Below are 14,254 nucleotides of genomic sequence, written 5' to 3'. Positions count from 1 at the left end.
ATGTTATTCAGTTTAAACAAATTCAATTTTAGATCTTTTAAAAGAAGATTACCTGTCTATTGTTTAGTATATTTTGTTTGACGGGTTTAAAGATGTAAAGGCACCTGAATGATGTTTGAAGACAAATTGACAGCAGGTGGTTTTAGAGTCTGAGTGATGGACAGGGTCTCATTAAGGTCTGATTGGATTCACCTGCTGCTCATATTTAAACTCCAGCTGAGTTGCTCTAACCTTTCACTGGTCTGAGAAGCTCCTTCACTCAGCTGCACAATTCAAGTTGTTGCTTTTAGTTAACCTTCAGAGACTTGATCCACCGTTTTATCGAGAGTAAAACGTCCAGTTAATTAAGGTAAACTGTTGATATTATAGGTTAGTCACTGTGGTTTAGATGGTTTATCTGAAACGGTTTTTTGTTTTTGCACCCTTAGACACGATGTCTGCGGTGAAAACCGGACTGTCCCTGCGGACCTTAGCTCTGACTCCAGAGAGAATCCCCAGCTTCCTCGTCCCTTCTCGCGGTCGCTTCCTGGCCTCTCCGCGGCTCCGCAGGTGCTCCACTGACCGGACCAGACTCCTGTCGGACTCTGACTCAACGGACGCCAGCCCACCTGTGACCCCGACTGGCCTCATGGCGACCTCTCCTCGTCTGCTTCGCACACCCACACCGCGTCTGGGCCGTCTGCGCCGCGCCGCCGCTACAACAGAGGACAACACGGACGCGACGGTGCAAGCGGCAATGTCTCAGGTGCACGTGCCCAAGGTGACCACACCTTATGGCTTTCGAGCTGTTTTGGCCACGAGTCCGTGCACAAATGGGACTTTGTTCCACAGGAGCAAACCCGTGAAGGTGACTGTCACAGATGCTGGAGCCCAGGACCCAGAGACTCCCCACAGTCCAGGTCCTGATGGGTCCCGGGCCAGCATCCGGCCCATTAAGTCTCTTGGTCTGCAGGTGATGAAGGAGCTGAAGAAACCCGTAGCTGCTCTGAAGGCTCTGAGCCCCTCATACCGGATCACTTCACCCCGCTAGTGGACCACCCTTGATAAATTTAACTATGAATCGAGTTTTTATTTTGATGATTTTAAATAAAGGTTTTGATAAATTTTTGGTCTAAAATGGTTTTTACTATAGCTACAGAAACTGGCTTTGACAAAATGAGAATAGTCTTAAGTTGCACTGTAGAACCTGTACTAACATATAATCACATACTTCACAATTTTCACAGCAGCTCTTATAAAATCTACTCCAGCACAGGGGGGGGGAAGTATAAGAAACGGTTACAATTTTATTTCCGCGCTGTTAAGTATGTATCTTTTCTATTTAACCAGGAAAAAATAACTCATTGAGATTAAAACCCCCCTTTTTTTTTTTTTCCCAAGAGTGACCTGGCCAAGAAGTGGCATAAAACATACAACAAATCCAAAATACTAAACCAAATACACACATGTATATTCAGGAGAAATCTCAATTACACATTAGAGCAATTACAGGAGCCAAGTGATCGAAGCTCTCATTCCTTTAGAATTGATTTTAATTGTCCCAACGTAACTAATAACCTTTAAATCCTTCTGCAGAATATTCCAAGTAGCAGGGGCGAAATACTTAAAAGCCTTTTTAGAGTTCAGTTCTGACCTTTGGGACCTGCATCAAAATGTCCTGAGAGTGCAGACTATAATTGTTAAAAGTTCTAGATAAAAGTGAACATAAATATATAGGAAGATGCCCAAGGATGCATTTATAGACAAGTGAGAGAGTCTGCGGTCAGTCAGAGGGACATTTTGCTGTAGCATACAAAGTGCAGTGATGTGTTCGATAGCCACAGTCATAAAACAAGAGGGCACAATGATTTACAGCATATATATCTATAACTGCTCTTAAAGCCAAAACTTCATTCTTGAATTTTAGAATGTTGTACGAAAACTCATTTGCTAATATTTCGGAAAACTACTTAAATCCTTTATGGCACCCTGAGTTTGTTTTATACACCAATTTTAACTGCATTTTTACTGTAGTTATTGTCTGTACTTTATGTTCCGTCTGGAACAGGTCTCGCTTGTAAATGAGTCCTCGTGGCTCAATGAGACTAACCTGTATAAATAAAGGTTGAATGAATGAACTGGATTAATTTTGGTCAATTTCTGACGTTAAAAAGTCGCGACCAAAGAATGTCCAAATGGGCGCGACTCAATGACGTCACAACCTTATGACACCGGAAATGTAGTTTTTGTATGCTAAATTGGCTTGTAGTTGTGGCGGTAAGTCTGAGTTTCAGCTCAGCAGTGTGATCATCAACATTATATTTATTCTAAATGATACAGAGCCCATAGGGAGCTGGACCAGGACACGATCCGAACCCCGCTGTTCTCGGAATTAGTGGCCTCGCGAGCTAATTTAGCCGCTACTGCTAGCGGTGGGACAGTTGCTAGCTACTGTAGCCAGTGTGTGCGGTGCTCTTGACCGCCTTAACTCTTCGAAACCCGGCGTGAGTTTATCTTTAGGCGCTAATCAGAGCTAACTGCTAAATGACAGGAGCAAGTAGCAGTTAATGACCATGAACGAGCTCAAGCGCCTCTCGAACATGGTGTTTTCTGTGTTGATAAGAGTATTTTTAGCAGCTTTTGGTGTTTCACAACTTATAACCGTTTTTTCGATGCCAACAGGACCGGTGTAAATGTAAGAGCTTCGCAGTGCAGCTGGAATTTAATAAAAGTGAGTTAACCCGCAGTTTTCTTCGAGCTTCATTAAGTATTTTTGTCCTAGTTTATTTTAAAGAGTGTCTGAACAATTTAGCAGACAAGCTTTCTTTCTCGATATTCAACAGAAATATAACGGGTGAAGATGCACTTGCATTTTTAAACACTACTGTTTATACAAAACCCTAATGACCTTACTGTTGCGCTATCTATCAATTATTCAGGGGTCAGAGGTCATGTTTCTCCACAATGAACCCAGTCCGCAAACGCCTCAAACTGAGCCCGTCCAAACCACAAAATGCTCTTGGCAGCACCAGCACTGTCCAGAGCTTTGGACCATCTCAGCCCCACTCCCATGATGCTTCGGTGCTGCCAGGAACCAGTGCTGAGGAGGAGGAGGAGGGATACCTGCTGGTGGAGGAAGACACCACTGATTCCAGCCTTGTCATTACTATGGGTAAAACACACACTTTTATGTGAAGATATAGCTCCTCATTTAAAACGTAACCGGAACCCCAAAGACTTAACACCCTCCCAGATCAATCTTCATAAACAGTGAAGATCTTTGTACTGATTCCTGAAATGTCTGTGTCTCAGAAGACAGTCAGATGAAGGTAAAAACAGCGAGGAGGAAGGCGCTGAAGAAGAAAAAGCAGACACTGAATGAGGAAGGAACTGATGAGAAGTGCAGGACGTCAGAAACTGAGGAAGAGGAGGAGACGGGAGTGGAAGTGGAGATTGACACCCAGCTAGACCAGTCACTGGAGACAAAGTCCAAACAACACAACCTTACCACTGTGAATGTCAAGAACATCATCCATGTGAGTTCCTGTACCATTTTCTGAAGTGATTAAACATAAAGGATAAAATATGATTAGAGGCCATTTTCTTCAGTAATATGTGACTCAGATCTTTAAAACCATGACAGCTGTGCTTTATGTTTTGAGTTTTAAAAGCTCAACCTCTGGCTTACAGGAAGTGATCACCAATGAGCATGTGGTTGCAATGATGAAAGCTGCCATCAATGAAACCGATGCAGTCCCTCCATTTGTGAGTTTCTATCTGATGTCTGGCAGACACTCTCAGTCAAGCTACAACGTTTCAGTCACCTTCTTGTTAACAAGTTTTTAACATGAACTTTTTCTGTTTATAGGAGCCTAAAATGACTCGATCCAAATTAAAAGAAGTGGTAGAAAAGGGAGTGGTGAGTTTTTGTTTAAATAATTCATTAATCTTAAATCCCAACTGAGAAGTGGGTTCTTCATTTTTTTAATACATGTCTTTAGGTGATTCCCACCTGGAACATCTCACCCATTAAGAAAAGCAGTGATGTCAATAAGGTAAATGCAACTATCAGTCCAGTCTACCTGTTTACCACCAACCTTGCACTTTATCAGTTGGCAGTAGTTAAAAGTCCTACAGTTTCTTAAAAATTAAAAATAATTTGTCTTCAGGCTCCTCAGTTTGTGGACATTCCTCTGGATGAGGAAGACTCATCTGATGAAGAATATCGCCCTGATGAAGAAGAGGAAGACGAAACAGCTGAAGATGTGCGACTGTGCTTTGACTTTCATTGTAATGCTTATCGATTAATTATTAATCTTTTTTTAATGTGTGTGCAGACATTCCAGGAGAGCGACATGGAGAGCACAACTTCGTCTCCAAGAGGGAGAAGATTAAACAAATCGGAGGAGGACAGCTGCAGCCCCTGGCAGGTAACAGCTGCTTTTTATTTAAAACTAAAAACAGAGTTAAGGCTATATTTAATAAACTAAAAAGCAGGACATGTGAGTTTCTAGATTAGCTGTCCCCCAGTTTATATCTTTCATAAACGTTTCCTCCCTCTGCTCAGACTTCTCGAGTTCGCTCCAGACGTGTGAAGGTGGGGTTAATGGGACCTCCCCCTCCCCCTAAAGCCCTGCCGCCTAAAGGTGTGATTGACAGCTTATTTCTGGAGAAACTTCATGCTGTTGAAGAGGAGCTGGCAGATTGTATGGATCCCTATCAGGTAGCTAAAAGAACTGTAGGGTAACAACAAACACACGGGACAAATATGAGTTGAGCTGTTCACAATGAGAGTAAACTTCATCTACAATCTTAATTCACGATAAAAAAATTAACTGGCTTCTTATTGTTTGTCTATCGCTCTCAGCGTCTGTCTGAGTCTGAGGATGAGTCGGGTGTGATGGCGTACCGGACTAGGTCTAAGCGTCCTCTTCGAGACGTCCCGCTGGGTCAGCTGGAGGCAGAGCTCCGAGCCCCTGACATAACTCCGGACATGTACGACTCCAACTCTGCGCCTGAGGACAAAGATTGGACTGATTGGTTGTTAGGCCTGATGAGCTCAGATGTAGGCAACGAAGGTAAGTATTTGTCTTATTGGTGGGTCCAAAAACACATTCCTATAAGTTCAAGTTGTGTTTATTTGTCATATGCAAGGTTAACACAGGGTTAACATTACAATGAAATGCTTAAGATGAGAAGAACCGATTTGACTCACTTAAAAACATCAAAGAACAAATCTACAAGAAATACTAAAAGCATGCAATAAGGGTGCACAAAAAAAAAGTACCAAAAAGTGAAAAAGTAATTATAATATTTACAATGTCCTAAAGAGAGATCTTGAACAACAACATGGTAGAATATAATGGTGTAGCAGGATGAATTTGAATGAATACGTATTTCAAGGTAGTAATATAAGCTAAAATGCACATTATATTACTATAATATTGATACTATAATACTACTATACGATATATACGATATGACTATACAATATATACTACTATACGATACTATAATATTGATATTTTTAAAAAAAAAAGGTTGGGTCCAAAAGCACATTCCTGTAATGTAAATATTAAAATAAAAACAGTCACATTGCCCGATTCCAGTCAACCCCATCAAAGATCAGTGTAGCATCCCACGAACAGTGTGTCACAGATTCTCTTATCATTCCAACAGAGGAGTGTGATGATGAAGATGATCCAGAGTACAACTTCCTGGCTGACACTGACGAGCCTGATTTGGAGGATTACCGTGATGACAAGGCTGTCCGCATCACAAGTCAGTAGTGACACAGCAAAATTTAATTTCAATCCAGACCAGATCCTCTTTTTAAAATTTTTCTAGCTTTTCTTCTCAGCTGTTACGCTGATCTAATCTCACGTTGTTTGTCTGTCCTCCAGAGAAGGAGGTGAACGAGCTGATGGAGGAGCTGTTTGAAACGGTACAAACTCTGCTGCATTCATTCATAACATTAGCAGTGATTGTTACACTTACCATATTTTTCGGCCTATAAGTGGTGTTTTTTTGCATAATTCGCGTGCCCTGCGACTTATAGGCTGAAACAACGTATTTATGGATTTTTTTCCCACATTTATAAACTATTTTTTGGCTGTGATATAACCGTTTTCATTCATTCTGACTGAAATTTTTTCACAGTACTATTTTCAGCCACTAGATGGCAGCAGAGTAGTAGTAGTAGGGGCATGGCATGCCGTTGTATCATGTAATAGGTAAACATGGCTATAATGACAAATCTAAAAAAAAATCAAGACAAATAATTGGACTTTATTTATTATACTTTACTTTATACTTTATTGTTTTTGTTTTGAACTTTTTTGAATTTACCATATCCTGGATGAAATCTTCACCAGCTATTAATGCCTCAGTCAGCTTGCCGTAGTCCCCCCCACCTTCATTCTGCTCGTTGCTTGGAGCAAGTCAAACCAGCTGCACCACCCCGGCGAAATGCAGCTAATTTGACCATTAAAGTGCATTTATTAAGTAAAAGTTCAACTGAGACACACCTTTACTATAATTTCAAGCAAACAAATAATTGTTTTTAGGTGTTTATCTTGTTGAATTTTGAAGAAATGCAGAGGCTCGTACCACTGCGCATGCCTGCCGCTTCCGCGAGTCGGGGTTTGAAATACAGATGATTTGACCGTTTGACCGAGACACACCTTTACTATAATTTCAAGCAAACAAATCATTGTTTTTAAGTGTTAGTCTTGTTAAAGTCCTCCCGTGGCCACTATTTGGCAGCCCATCAATTTTTGGCACAACACCGGCCTACATTTCCGGGTTGTCAGCGGTGACGCGTAACGCGACGCGTCAGTGGTGGTGACGCATAATAGACGCGACGTTTATGGCAAAGCGACATATTTATAGATTTTTTCCACTTTTTTTAGACATATTTGGACTGATGTGACTTACAGGGCGGCGTGATGGGTACGGCGGAAAATACGTTAATTTAATTTCAAACCAAGAAAAGGGAACTGTATTAAATTGCTAATGGTCAGTTTTGCACAAAAGTTTCCTACATTTTTCTTCTATCTATACTTAAAGCTAATTTCTACCTTTATCACTTAGTAGTCACCGTAATTAGAAAAACATTATTTTAGGACTGTTTGTTTATACTGTATAGCAAAAATGCTTACAATAATTAGCAGCCTTAAATATTTAGTACATGTCTTAAATTTAGACTCATTGCTTAAAACGGTTTGTTTGGTTTAAATAAATCAGAACGATGTTGCTGTCAATAAAATATGAAGTAGCTGTTTCTTTGGTTTAAGCTTGGTTTTGTGTGTCACTTTGTGTATCTGCATCAGTTGAAAGAGGACCTGGCCGGACAGGAAGTGGATGATGAAGGCCATGAGGAAGAGGAAGAGCCACAGGAGGGAATTCACACTGTTCAGACACACACAGTTGAAGAGCAGCACGTGTATGTAAAACACTAAACAATAAAAACGATATGTATTTTCTGCCTTGATAACTTTTTGTTTACGCTTCAGAAGACCAGCTGATGATGAGGCAGAAGATGAACCAATGACAGAACTGCGTACGGTGAGGCAGCAGCTGACTTTGATCCGGAAGAGGCGGCAGATGAATGCATCGTACAGCACGCATAGTCCAGAACCGTACACACTGAAGCTGAACGCTCGGCAGAAGCAAAGACTGGAGCAGCAGCTTCAACAGGTACAAGAAACACAGGACATTAAAAAAGAAGAGAAGAACCTACTGATTAACTTGCACCAACATGTTCCTCTCTGTTTCTGCTGCCCGCAGCATGTCCAGTTGCTGACTCAGGTCCACCTGCTGACCTCTCCTGTCCTCAGGCTGCACAGTGAAGCTGAGACCACCAGACAATTCCTGGTAACTCCCATAGAAACATGTTTTACTTGATAGAAAAAGTTGTTAAAAATCTGCTTGAATAAGATTAACATTTTTTGCACAACTGCTATAAGATATCAGGACACCTTAATGACAAATTTATTATGAACATGAAGGTGTTTGCTGAATAATTTATTTTCTTGAATGTTGTTGAATCCAAACAAAACGCTGCAAACACTGTTTAGTTTTAAAACGTGTGTGCTTTTACGGTGTTGGTCAGTTTGAGTTGGACGTGCTGGCTCAGAGGGGCGAGCTCGTTGGGTCTGCGGGTCGTCCTGCTTTTCAAAGCGCTTTCAGAGTCTCCAACCTGAAGGGAGCCCTGGAGCTGCTGGAGGAGCTGAAACAGACTCCTATCGACTACCAGCCGCAACACCACAAACCTGACGCCAGAGGACACAGTGAGTAGCATGCAGCTCGGAATCATGGGAGATTTGGGAAACTACTTCCTGTCTTTGTGGTTACTTTCAAAGGATAATTTTTTTTAATGGAAGTCAACGTTCAGGGCTGTGTCAGTTTGTCTGCTGAGAAAATGGAGAATCCATGAATTTCCTTTAAGGGCATTTTGTTGGCAGATCTTTGATGTTCTGAAAAGATCTTAGATTTAAGTGTCCTGGTCTATGTTAGGTATTGATGTTGTAAATGTACTCTTGTCTTTCTGTTTCTGTGTTGTCAGTGCGCTGCTTCCCCGTCATGCCCGCTGAGCTGGCCTGGGTATTAGCTACTCGTCCAGTGTTTCTTTACCCAGAGCTGCTGCCCTGTGCCAGTCTCGACCCGGTTATGTACTGCCCCCGCAGGACGGCGGCTTTCACTGCAGCTGAGGACTGGTAACACAAACACACAAGGATGTTGTTTTTTTTTGTACTTTTGAGGAGCTGGTATTTTACCTAGGCCTGTCGCAATAAACAATAAATCAATTAATGGCACCATAAATGAAAATTATCTACCTCATATTCGTTTATCGGCTTTATTGTTTCTTCGTGTCTCTCTTTTTACTGAAGACACTGGATGACAAAAAGCTCAACTCCGGTGATCTTCATTGACCCCTCCCTTTCTCTTTAAAATCTGTTTTAACCGTCTAAAATCACATTTTTGGGTCGTTAAAAGCAGCTAAGCTATAAGCTAAGCTAATAGCCCGACCTCAGGGAAAAAAACCTCAGTTTTGTCAAAGCTCCAAACTTCACGGTTGAAACCTGTGCCTTTGTGTAAAAAAAATTTATCTGCAAAAAGAAGCTGAGAACTTGTTTACTGATTTTTTTTTTTTAAATTGAAAGCTTTGTGTGAAAATGCTATGCTAAAGAGCTCAAACCACTCCGAGCGGCCGCCATTTTGAGAACCGAAGAGACAGCCCATGTCACGTCAAGGGGCCTCCCTCTCATTTTTCTTAGAGACATGCTGCTTGCTCCCTCACTATCCATCCTTCAGTTCAAATAGTCTTGTACTGCCATCCAGTGGTCAGAAAAGGTTCTACACACAAAATTAACCAAAATTTCTTTTTAAATTTGACAAACTAATTATTGTCAAATTTCAAACAATTTTATCGTTTATCGCAATAATTTCAGAGACAATTAATCGCCCAGCAAAATTTGTTATCGTGACAGGCCTAATCTTACCTGCAGTATACAGATTAGACTAATAAAGAAAAAAACATCTCTTCCACAGCAGACACTAAAGAAAAGCAAACTTTCTTAAAAGTTCTGACCAGTTTTAAACATGTGTCTTTGTTTTATTAGTTTGCTGGTACTTGGACTCAGGAACATGGAGGGAGCATGTGACCCACCTAAGCTTGTGTCTCAGTTTCTGCTGAGGAAAACAGTGGTACAAGTCCGACGGAGGATCCTGCAGTGCTGCAGACCTGGTACACCTGATAACATTGTCAAGGTATTCCAGTCCAACTCACTCAGAGTTGATTAGCAGCTGTCTCATCTCAGAGTGTTTAACTCTGTGTCCTCTGCAGGCCTTCAGGTATCAACAGGTGGTGTGGTCGATGCCAGTGGCCTGCCGTCATGTCGATCCAGCGGTGCGACGCCCTCCTGTGGAGAGAGAACAGACTGTCCTGCCTCTGTGGCTCATGGTATCACAGTTGATTGTCTGCATGGTTATAATTGCAGTCTGTAGTTAAAGTGAAGGAGTTCATCTAAGGCTACACAAAAGTAGAAAAAAGCTTTAATTGCAAGAATCTCTCCTACCTACGAACAGAGAAATGGTTGTTTACATTTTTCCCCGTGGCAGCTCTCTTTTTGTAATTGCCACAAAACTCTTAAATGTTGGATTACTTTTGTAATTTGCAATAAATGCAAAAAGTCAAGTTAGTGGGTTCGTAGTTTGAATAACAGTGTGCAGAAGTTGAAGTACATCATTCTGAAGGTTCAACTAATTAAAAATGTTTGTTCACCCAGCGAAGCCTCCCTGTCATCTATCCAACCATCAAACACTTCAACAACCCATCTGGCTCTGGCCCAGAAGCTCCGCCCTCCTGCAGGAGGGGTAAGGCCCGTCACAGTCACCTGGCTTTTGTGCGCTCCGCCCCTGACACCTACAGCTTCCCACCTGGGACCAGATACCCGCCTCGCCTCCCCACAAACCTAGACTTCAAACGGTTGGGGTTTGTTCTGCTGCAGCAGCTTCTCCCCTCTCCTCCTCATGATTTATCATCGGTCTCAGAAGGGCCGCTCAACACCTCCTCCCCTTCTTCTCCTTTACAACCGCTAAGTCCTCCTCAAGACCTCCACCCGACCAAAGCAGACAAAACTCCTGACACCATAAGTGCCTCCACTGTTTCCTCAGCATCCATGGAGCAAATCAGTCGACACTGTCAGACGCTGGCTGGTCTGAGGAGGAGGAAGTCTGCTGTACCTCCTGCTGCAAGGAAACTTTGCCTGAACAAAAGAGAAATGAGGAGTGATGATAAAGCCCCTGCTTCTCCTCCTTTTTCACCTGAAGGCTCCGCCTCCTTTCAGGAAATGGGTGATGATGCCGTCATAGTTAATAACGAAGAGGAAAGGGAAGAAGAGGTGGAGGAGGAGAGTGACCTCCTCCTGGCTCTGTCTGAATCGTCACCCAGTGCGGCAGGAAGTATTGCCCACGAGGACGACCTGTCCGATCCGAAGGAGGCGGAGTCAGAAAGTGAACAAGAAGTGACCGTGGTCCACTCTGAAGCAGTAGAAGAAGAAAAAGATAACGAAGGGGCATCTTCAGATGACTCCAGAGCATCTGTCATGCAGCTGCAGGTCAGATATGTAGATGTTTTTATATTCACGTTAATTAAATTTGCAGCTGCTTCCAGACTGTTTATAACAGCAACAGTTTCAGGTTGAAATGCTTTATTTATTTAAATAAACTAAAACATGTTTAATTCATTCAGAAACAAAAAAGGACAAGGACTTTTACATAATTTTTATCTTGCTAAATGCCTGCAGGTTTAAAAAAAAAAAGTTTTTAGAATTAATTGTTTTAAATGTACATTAATGTCCAATAAGCTCTGAGTTTTTGACAAATCAAGCTGTGAAAAAATTAGATGGAGAATAAAAACATGTTTTCAGTTTCATGTTTCTGAAACATCTATGTTTTAATCCACATTGTTTTCAGACCTTGGATTTTTCACAATAAAATTGATTAACGCATGAACTGGGAATAAAAAACGTTGAATTGTTATAAATATAAACTAATAATTAAAATGTGTGTTTTTAGGAACTGCTGTCGTCAGATGAAACTGGAGATGATGAAGATGATCAGAGGGAGTCGGAGGACACGGTGTTTGCTCAGGATTATCTTCACAGAGTAAGAACACACAACAATAATTATTTTTACAAGCATCACCTTTTATTTTTTATTTTCCTACATTTAAAAGTTAGTCACTTTATTTCTTCTTTGTGTAGTTTTTGCACCTTCACCTCAGTTGGAGATTCATAAAAAAGTAGGGCTTAGATAAAAAAAATATTTAAACTGGTTACAAAAGTTGTTGGTTTTCTGAAACGTCAAAAACATTATTGGCTTTTTTAGAGGTTGTTTCATTTTGTAACCAATTCAAAAAGGTGGTTTCACCTCAAGAAACATTTAATTATTTTGTGCCCCCACATTGTCCCTGCCCATCATTAACATTTAGATTTTTCCACCAGTCCACAGTACAGATGTTTCCACAGTGTTGGGTTGTATTTCCTGTGCAGGTATGTGAAGCGGTGAAGGGGTGCTCAGGCCTTTCAAAGCAGCTGTTGCACATTTTGGATGAATTTTCAGCAGCGGGGCCTTCAGGGGCATCAGGGACTTTGGAGGTTTTGTACAACAGACTGAGTTCTGTCCTACAGCCGTGGCCTCAGCTGCTCAAAGACTTTGCTGCCTTCCTCAACAGAAGACAGGCTCGAAGTTGTGGACTGGTGGGTGACGTTACACTGACATCACAACGACTGTGATTTATCTTGGCTAAATCTTCTTCTCTTGTCAGCTGTTGGAGCAGCAGCTGTTTGAACGCAGCAGGCGGTTTCTCAAGCGACTGGGGCAGAACCTGGGAGAGAACTCCTCCCTCTACCAGCAGGTGGTTTCTGTCCTGCAGGGAAGCTCCGCCCCCTCATCAGAAGACATTGACAAGGTAGATATTTACCTTTGACCCACCTTTAGCACTAAGTTTGTGTTTAAGTCAAGTGTAAAATGGCTTCATTTAGGCCTGTCCCAATAAACAATAAATCAATTAATCGCATGTTTTCTTTAAAATCCATTTAACCATCCAAAATCACATTTTTGGATCGTTAAAAGCAGCTAAGCTAACAAGCCGACCTCGGGGGGAAAAAACCTCCATCTTGTCGAAGCTCCAAAATTCACGGTTGAAACCTGTGCCTTTGTGTAAAAAGTTGTTTTTCTCTGCAAAAAGAAGCTGAGAACTTGTTTACTGATTTTTTTATTGAAAGCTTTGTGTGAAAAAGGCTATGCTAAAGAGCTCAAACCACACCGAGCATCTGCCATTTTGAGAACCAAAAAAAATGGACAGCTCATGTCACATCAAGGGACCTCCCTCCCATTTTTCTTAAGGAGACACGCTGCTCACTCCCTCACTAGCCATCCTTCTGTTCAAACAGTTGTATACTGCCATCCGGTGGTTAAAAAAAGGTACTACACTCAAAACAAATTAACCAATATTTTCTAAAATTTGACAGTAATGACTCATTATTGTCAAATTTCGAACAATATTATCGTTTATAGCAATAATTTCTGAGAAACAATCGCCCAGCAAAATTTGTTATCGTGACAGGCCTAGCTTCATTTATTGAACTTAATATATTTAAAATGTACACAAAATTACATTCATTATTAAACTATTTCATGTGTTTGTTACTGTATTGTAGGTTAGAAGTGTTCACTGTGTTTCTGCTCTCAGGTCTCGTCTCTGCTCAGACAACACCCAGACCTGCAGGAAGAGGTCCAAGAGTTCTTCCAGCAGCTTCATACCTGCTCCTCGCCTGAAACAACCAGCTCTATGAAACCTAAATTGGACTCGGCTTCCCAGAATCCTCATGACAAGCACAGAAAGACCGTCAGTACTCACAAAGGAAGTGGCAGCGAGGGAGAGGGGGAGCAACAAACTGTCTGTGCCAAAAACATCGCAGTGACATCCAACGGCAAGAAGGTCGTCGTCTGGACACGGTCAGAACAAAATATGCACACAGTGACAAACTCGCTTTTAATAAAACATCATAAATACAGTAATAGGGTGTAAGTTTTTTTTTTCCTTTCTTTTCAAAACATTTGATGCTCCCATAGCTCATTAGAGCCATGCAGTTGTCCTTGAATCAGCAGACTAGATCCTCCTAATGATTGATTGATTGATTGATTGATTGATTTTTATTGTCAATTCTGCATATGTACAGGACATACATAGAAATTGAAATTGCGTTACACTCCTACTCAAATTGCAGCAAACAACAACATTAGCAAAAATAAACTAACACAACTAGTTATATAAAAAAGTATAAAAAAATATAAAAGTGAACAGCAGCAGGACCTCTGATGCAACGTGCTCAATAGTGACTAACAGGAGACAAAGGGACGCTGACTGAAGACAATAACATGATGAGAGGTAGATAATGGATGTGCAAGGCCAGAGTAAACAATAGTGCAATATAAAGTATAAACCTGAGAAACTTAGTAAAGTGAAGGTGTGCATACCGGTTCTATATAGTCACAGTTATGTACTGATGAGGTGATTAAGTGGAAATGACAATACCAGAATTACCAGAATAAAGAATAAACAGGACGAGTTGATCATAACAGTAGTGCAAAATATAATGCAATAAACAGTAGAGTGAGCTTGTAGGCTGTTAAAGTGACCGATTCATGAACTATTCATAAAACTAAATAAATGTCCCAGAGCAGTTTTGAAGGGGGGGGGGGGGGG

At 41.3% G+C, this 14,254-nt stretch overlaps 2 protein-coding genes across 2 annotated transcripts in view; both read left to right on the top strand.

Moving 5' to 3' along the window:
* The first annotated feature begins 212 nt into the window (after positions 1–212).
* LOC119425321 (C2 calcium-dependent domain-containing protein 4C) lies at positions 213–1,104 on the top strand. Its single transcript, XM_037692840.1, has 2 exons — positions 213–349; positions 429–1,104. Exon 2 carries the CDS (start codon positions 434–436, stop codon positions 1,028–1,030), a length of 597 nt encoding a protein of 198 aa, XP_037548768.1. The 5' UTR covers positions 213–349; positions 429–433; the 3' UTR covers positions 1,031–1,104.
* Positions 1,105–2,942: 1,838 nt separating this feature from the next.
* Positions 2,943–14,254, top strand: part of gon4la (gon-4 like a) — a 12,188-nt gene continuing 876 nt past the window's right edge. Inside the window, exons 1-24 of the mRNA XM_037693003.1 lie at positions 2,943–3,151; positions 3,292–3,515; positions 3,670–3,744; positions 3,848–3,898; positions 3,981–4,034; positions 4,149–4,244; positions 4,317–4,409; positions 4,547–4,702; positions 4,847–5,057; positions 5,659–5,760; positions 5,883–5,923; positions 7,311–7,423; positions 7,494–7,677; positions 7,768–7,854; positions 8,093–8,270; positions 8,546–8,696; positions 9,603–9,636; positions 9,686–9,727; positions 9,827–9,943; positions 10,269–11,099; positions 11,560–11,649; positions 12,036–12,242; positions 12,311–12,454; positions 13,238–13,503. Coding sequence (XP_037548931.1) covers positions 2,944–3,151; positions 3,292–3,515; positions 3,670–3,744; positions 3,848–3,898; positions 3,981–4,034; positions 4,149–4,244; positions 4,317–4,409; positions 4,547–4,702; positions 4,847–5,057; positions 5,659–5,760; positions 5,883–5,923; positions 7,311–7,423; positions 7,494–7,677; positions 7,768–7,854; positions 8,093–8,270; positions 8,546–8,696; positions 9,603–9,636; positions 9,686–9,727; positions 9,827–9,943; positions 10,269–11,099; positions 11,560–11,649; positions 12,036–12,242; positions 12,311–12,454; positions 13,238–13,503 — 3,755 coding nt within the window. The 5' untranslated portion in view covers position 2,943. The remainder of the gene's footprint in view (positions 3,152–3,291; positions 3,516–3,669; positions 3,745–3,847; positions 3,899–3,980; positions 4,035–4,148; positions 4,245–4,316; positions 4,410–4,546; positions 4,703–4,846; positions 5,058–5,658; positions 5,761–5,882; positions 5,924–7,310; positions 7,424–7,493; positions 7,678–7,767; positions 7,855–8,092; positions 8,271–8,545; positions 8,697–9,602; positions 9,637–9,685; positions 9,728–9,826; positions 9,944–10,268; positions 11,100–11,559; positions 11,650–12,035; positions 12,243–12,310; positions 12,455–13,237; positions 13,504–14,254) is intronic.

This window comes from Nematolebias whitei, chromosome 19, assembly GCF_014905685.2.
Source record: "Nematolebias whitei isolate Nwh7 chromosome 19, NemWhi1, whole genome shotgun sequence".
Taxonomy (NCBI): Eukaryota; Metazoa; Chordata; class Actinopteri; order Cyprinodontiformes; family Rivulidae; genus Nematolebias; species Nematolebias whitei.
The sequence above is the reverse complement of the archived record's forward strand: the minus strand, read 5'-3'. Positions and strand labels throughout refer to the sequence as shown.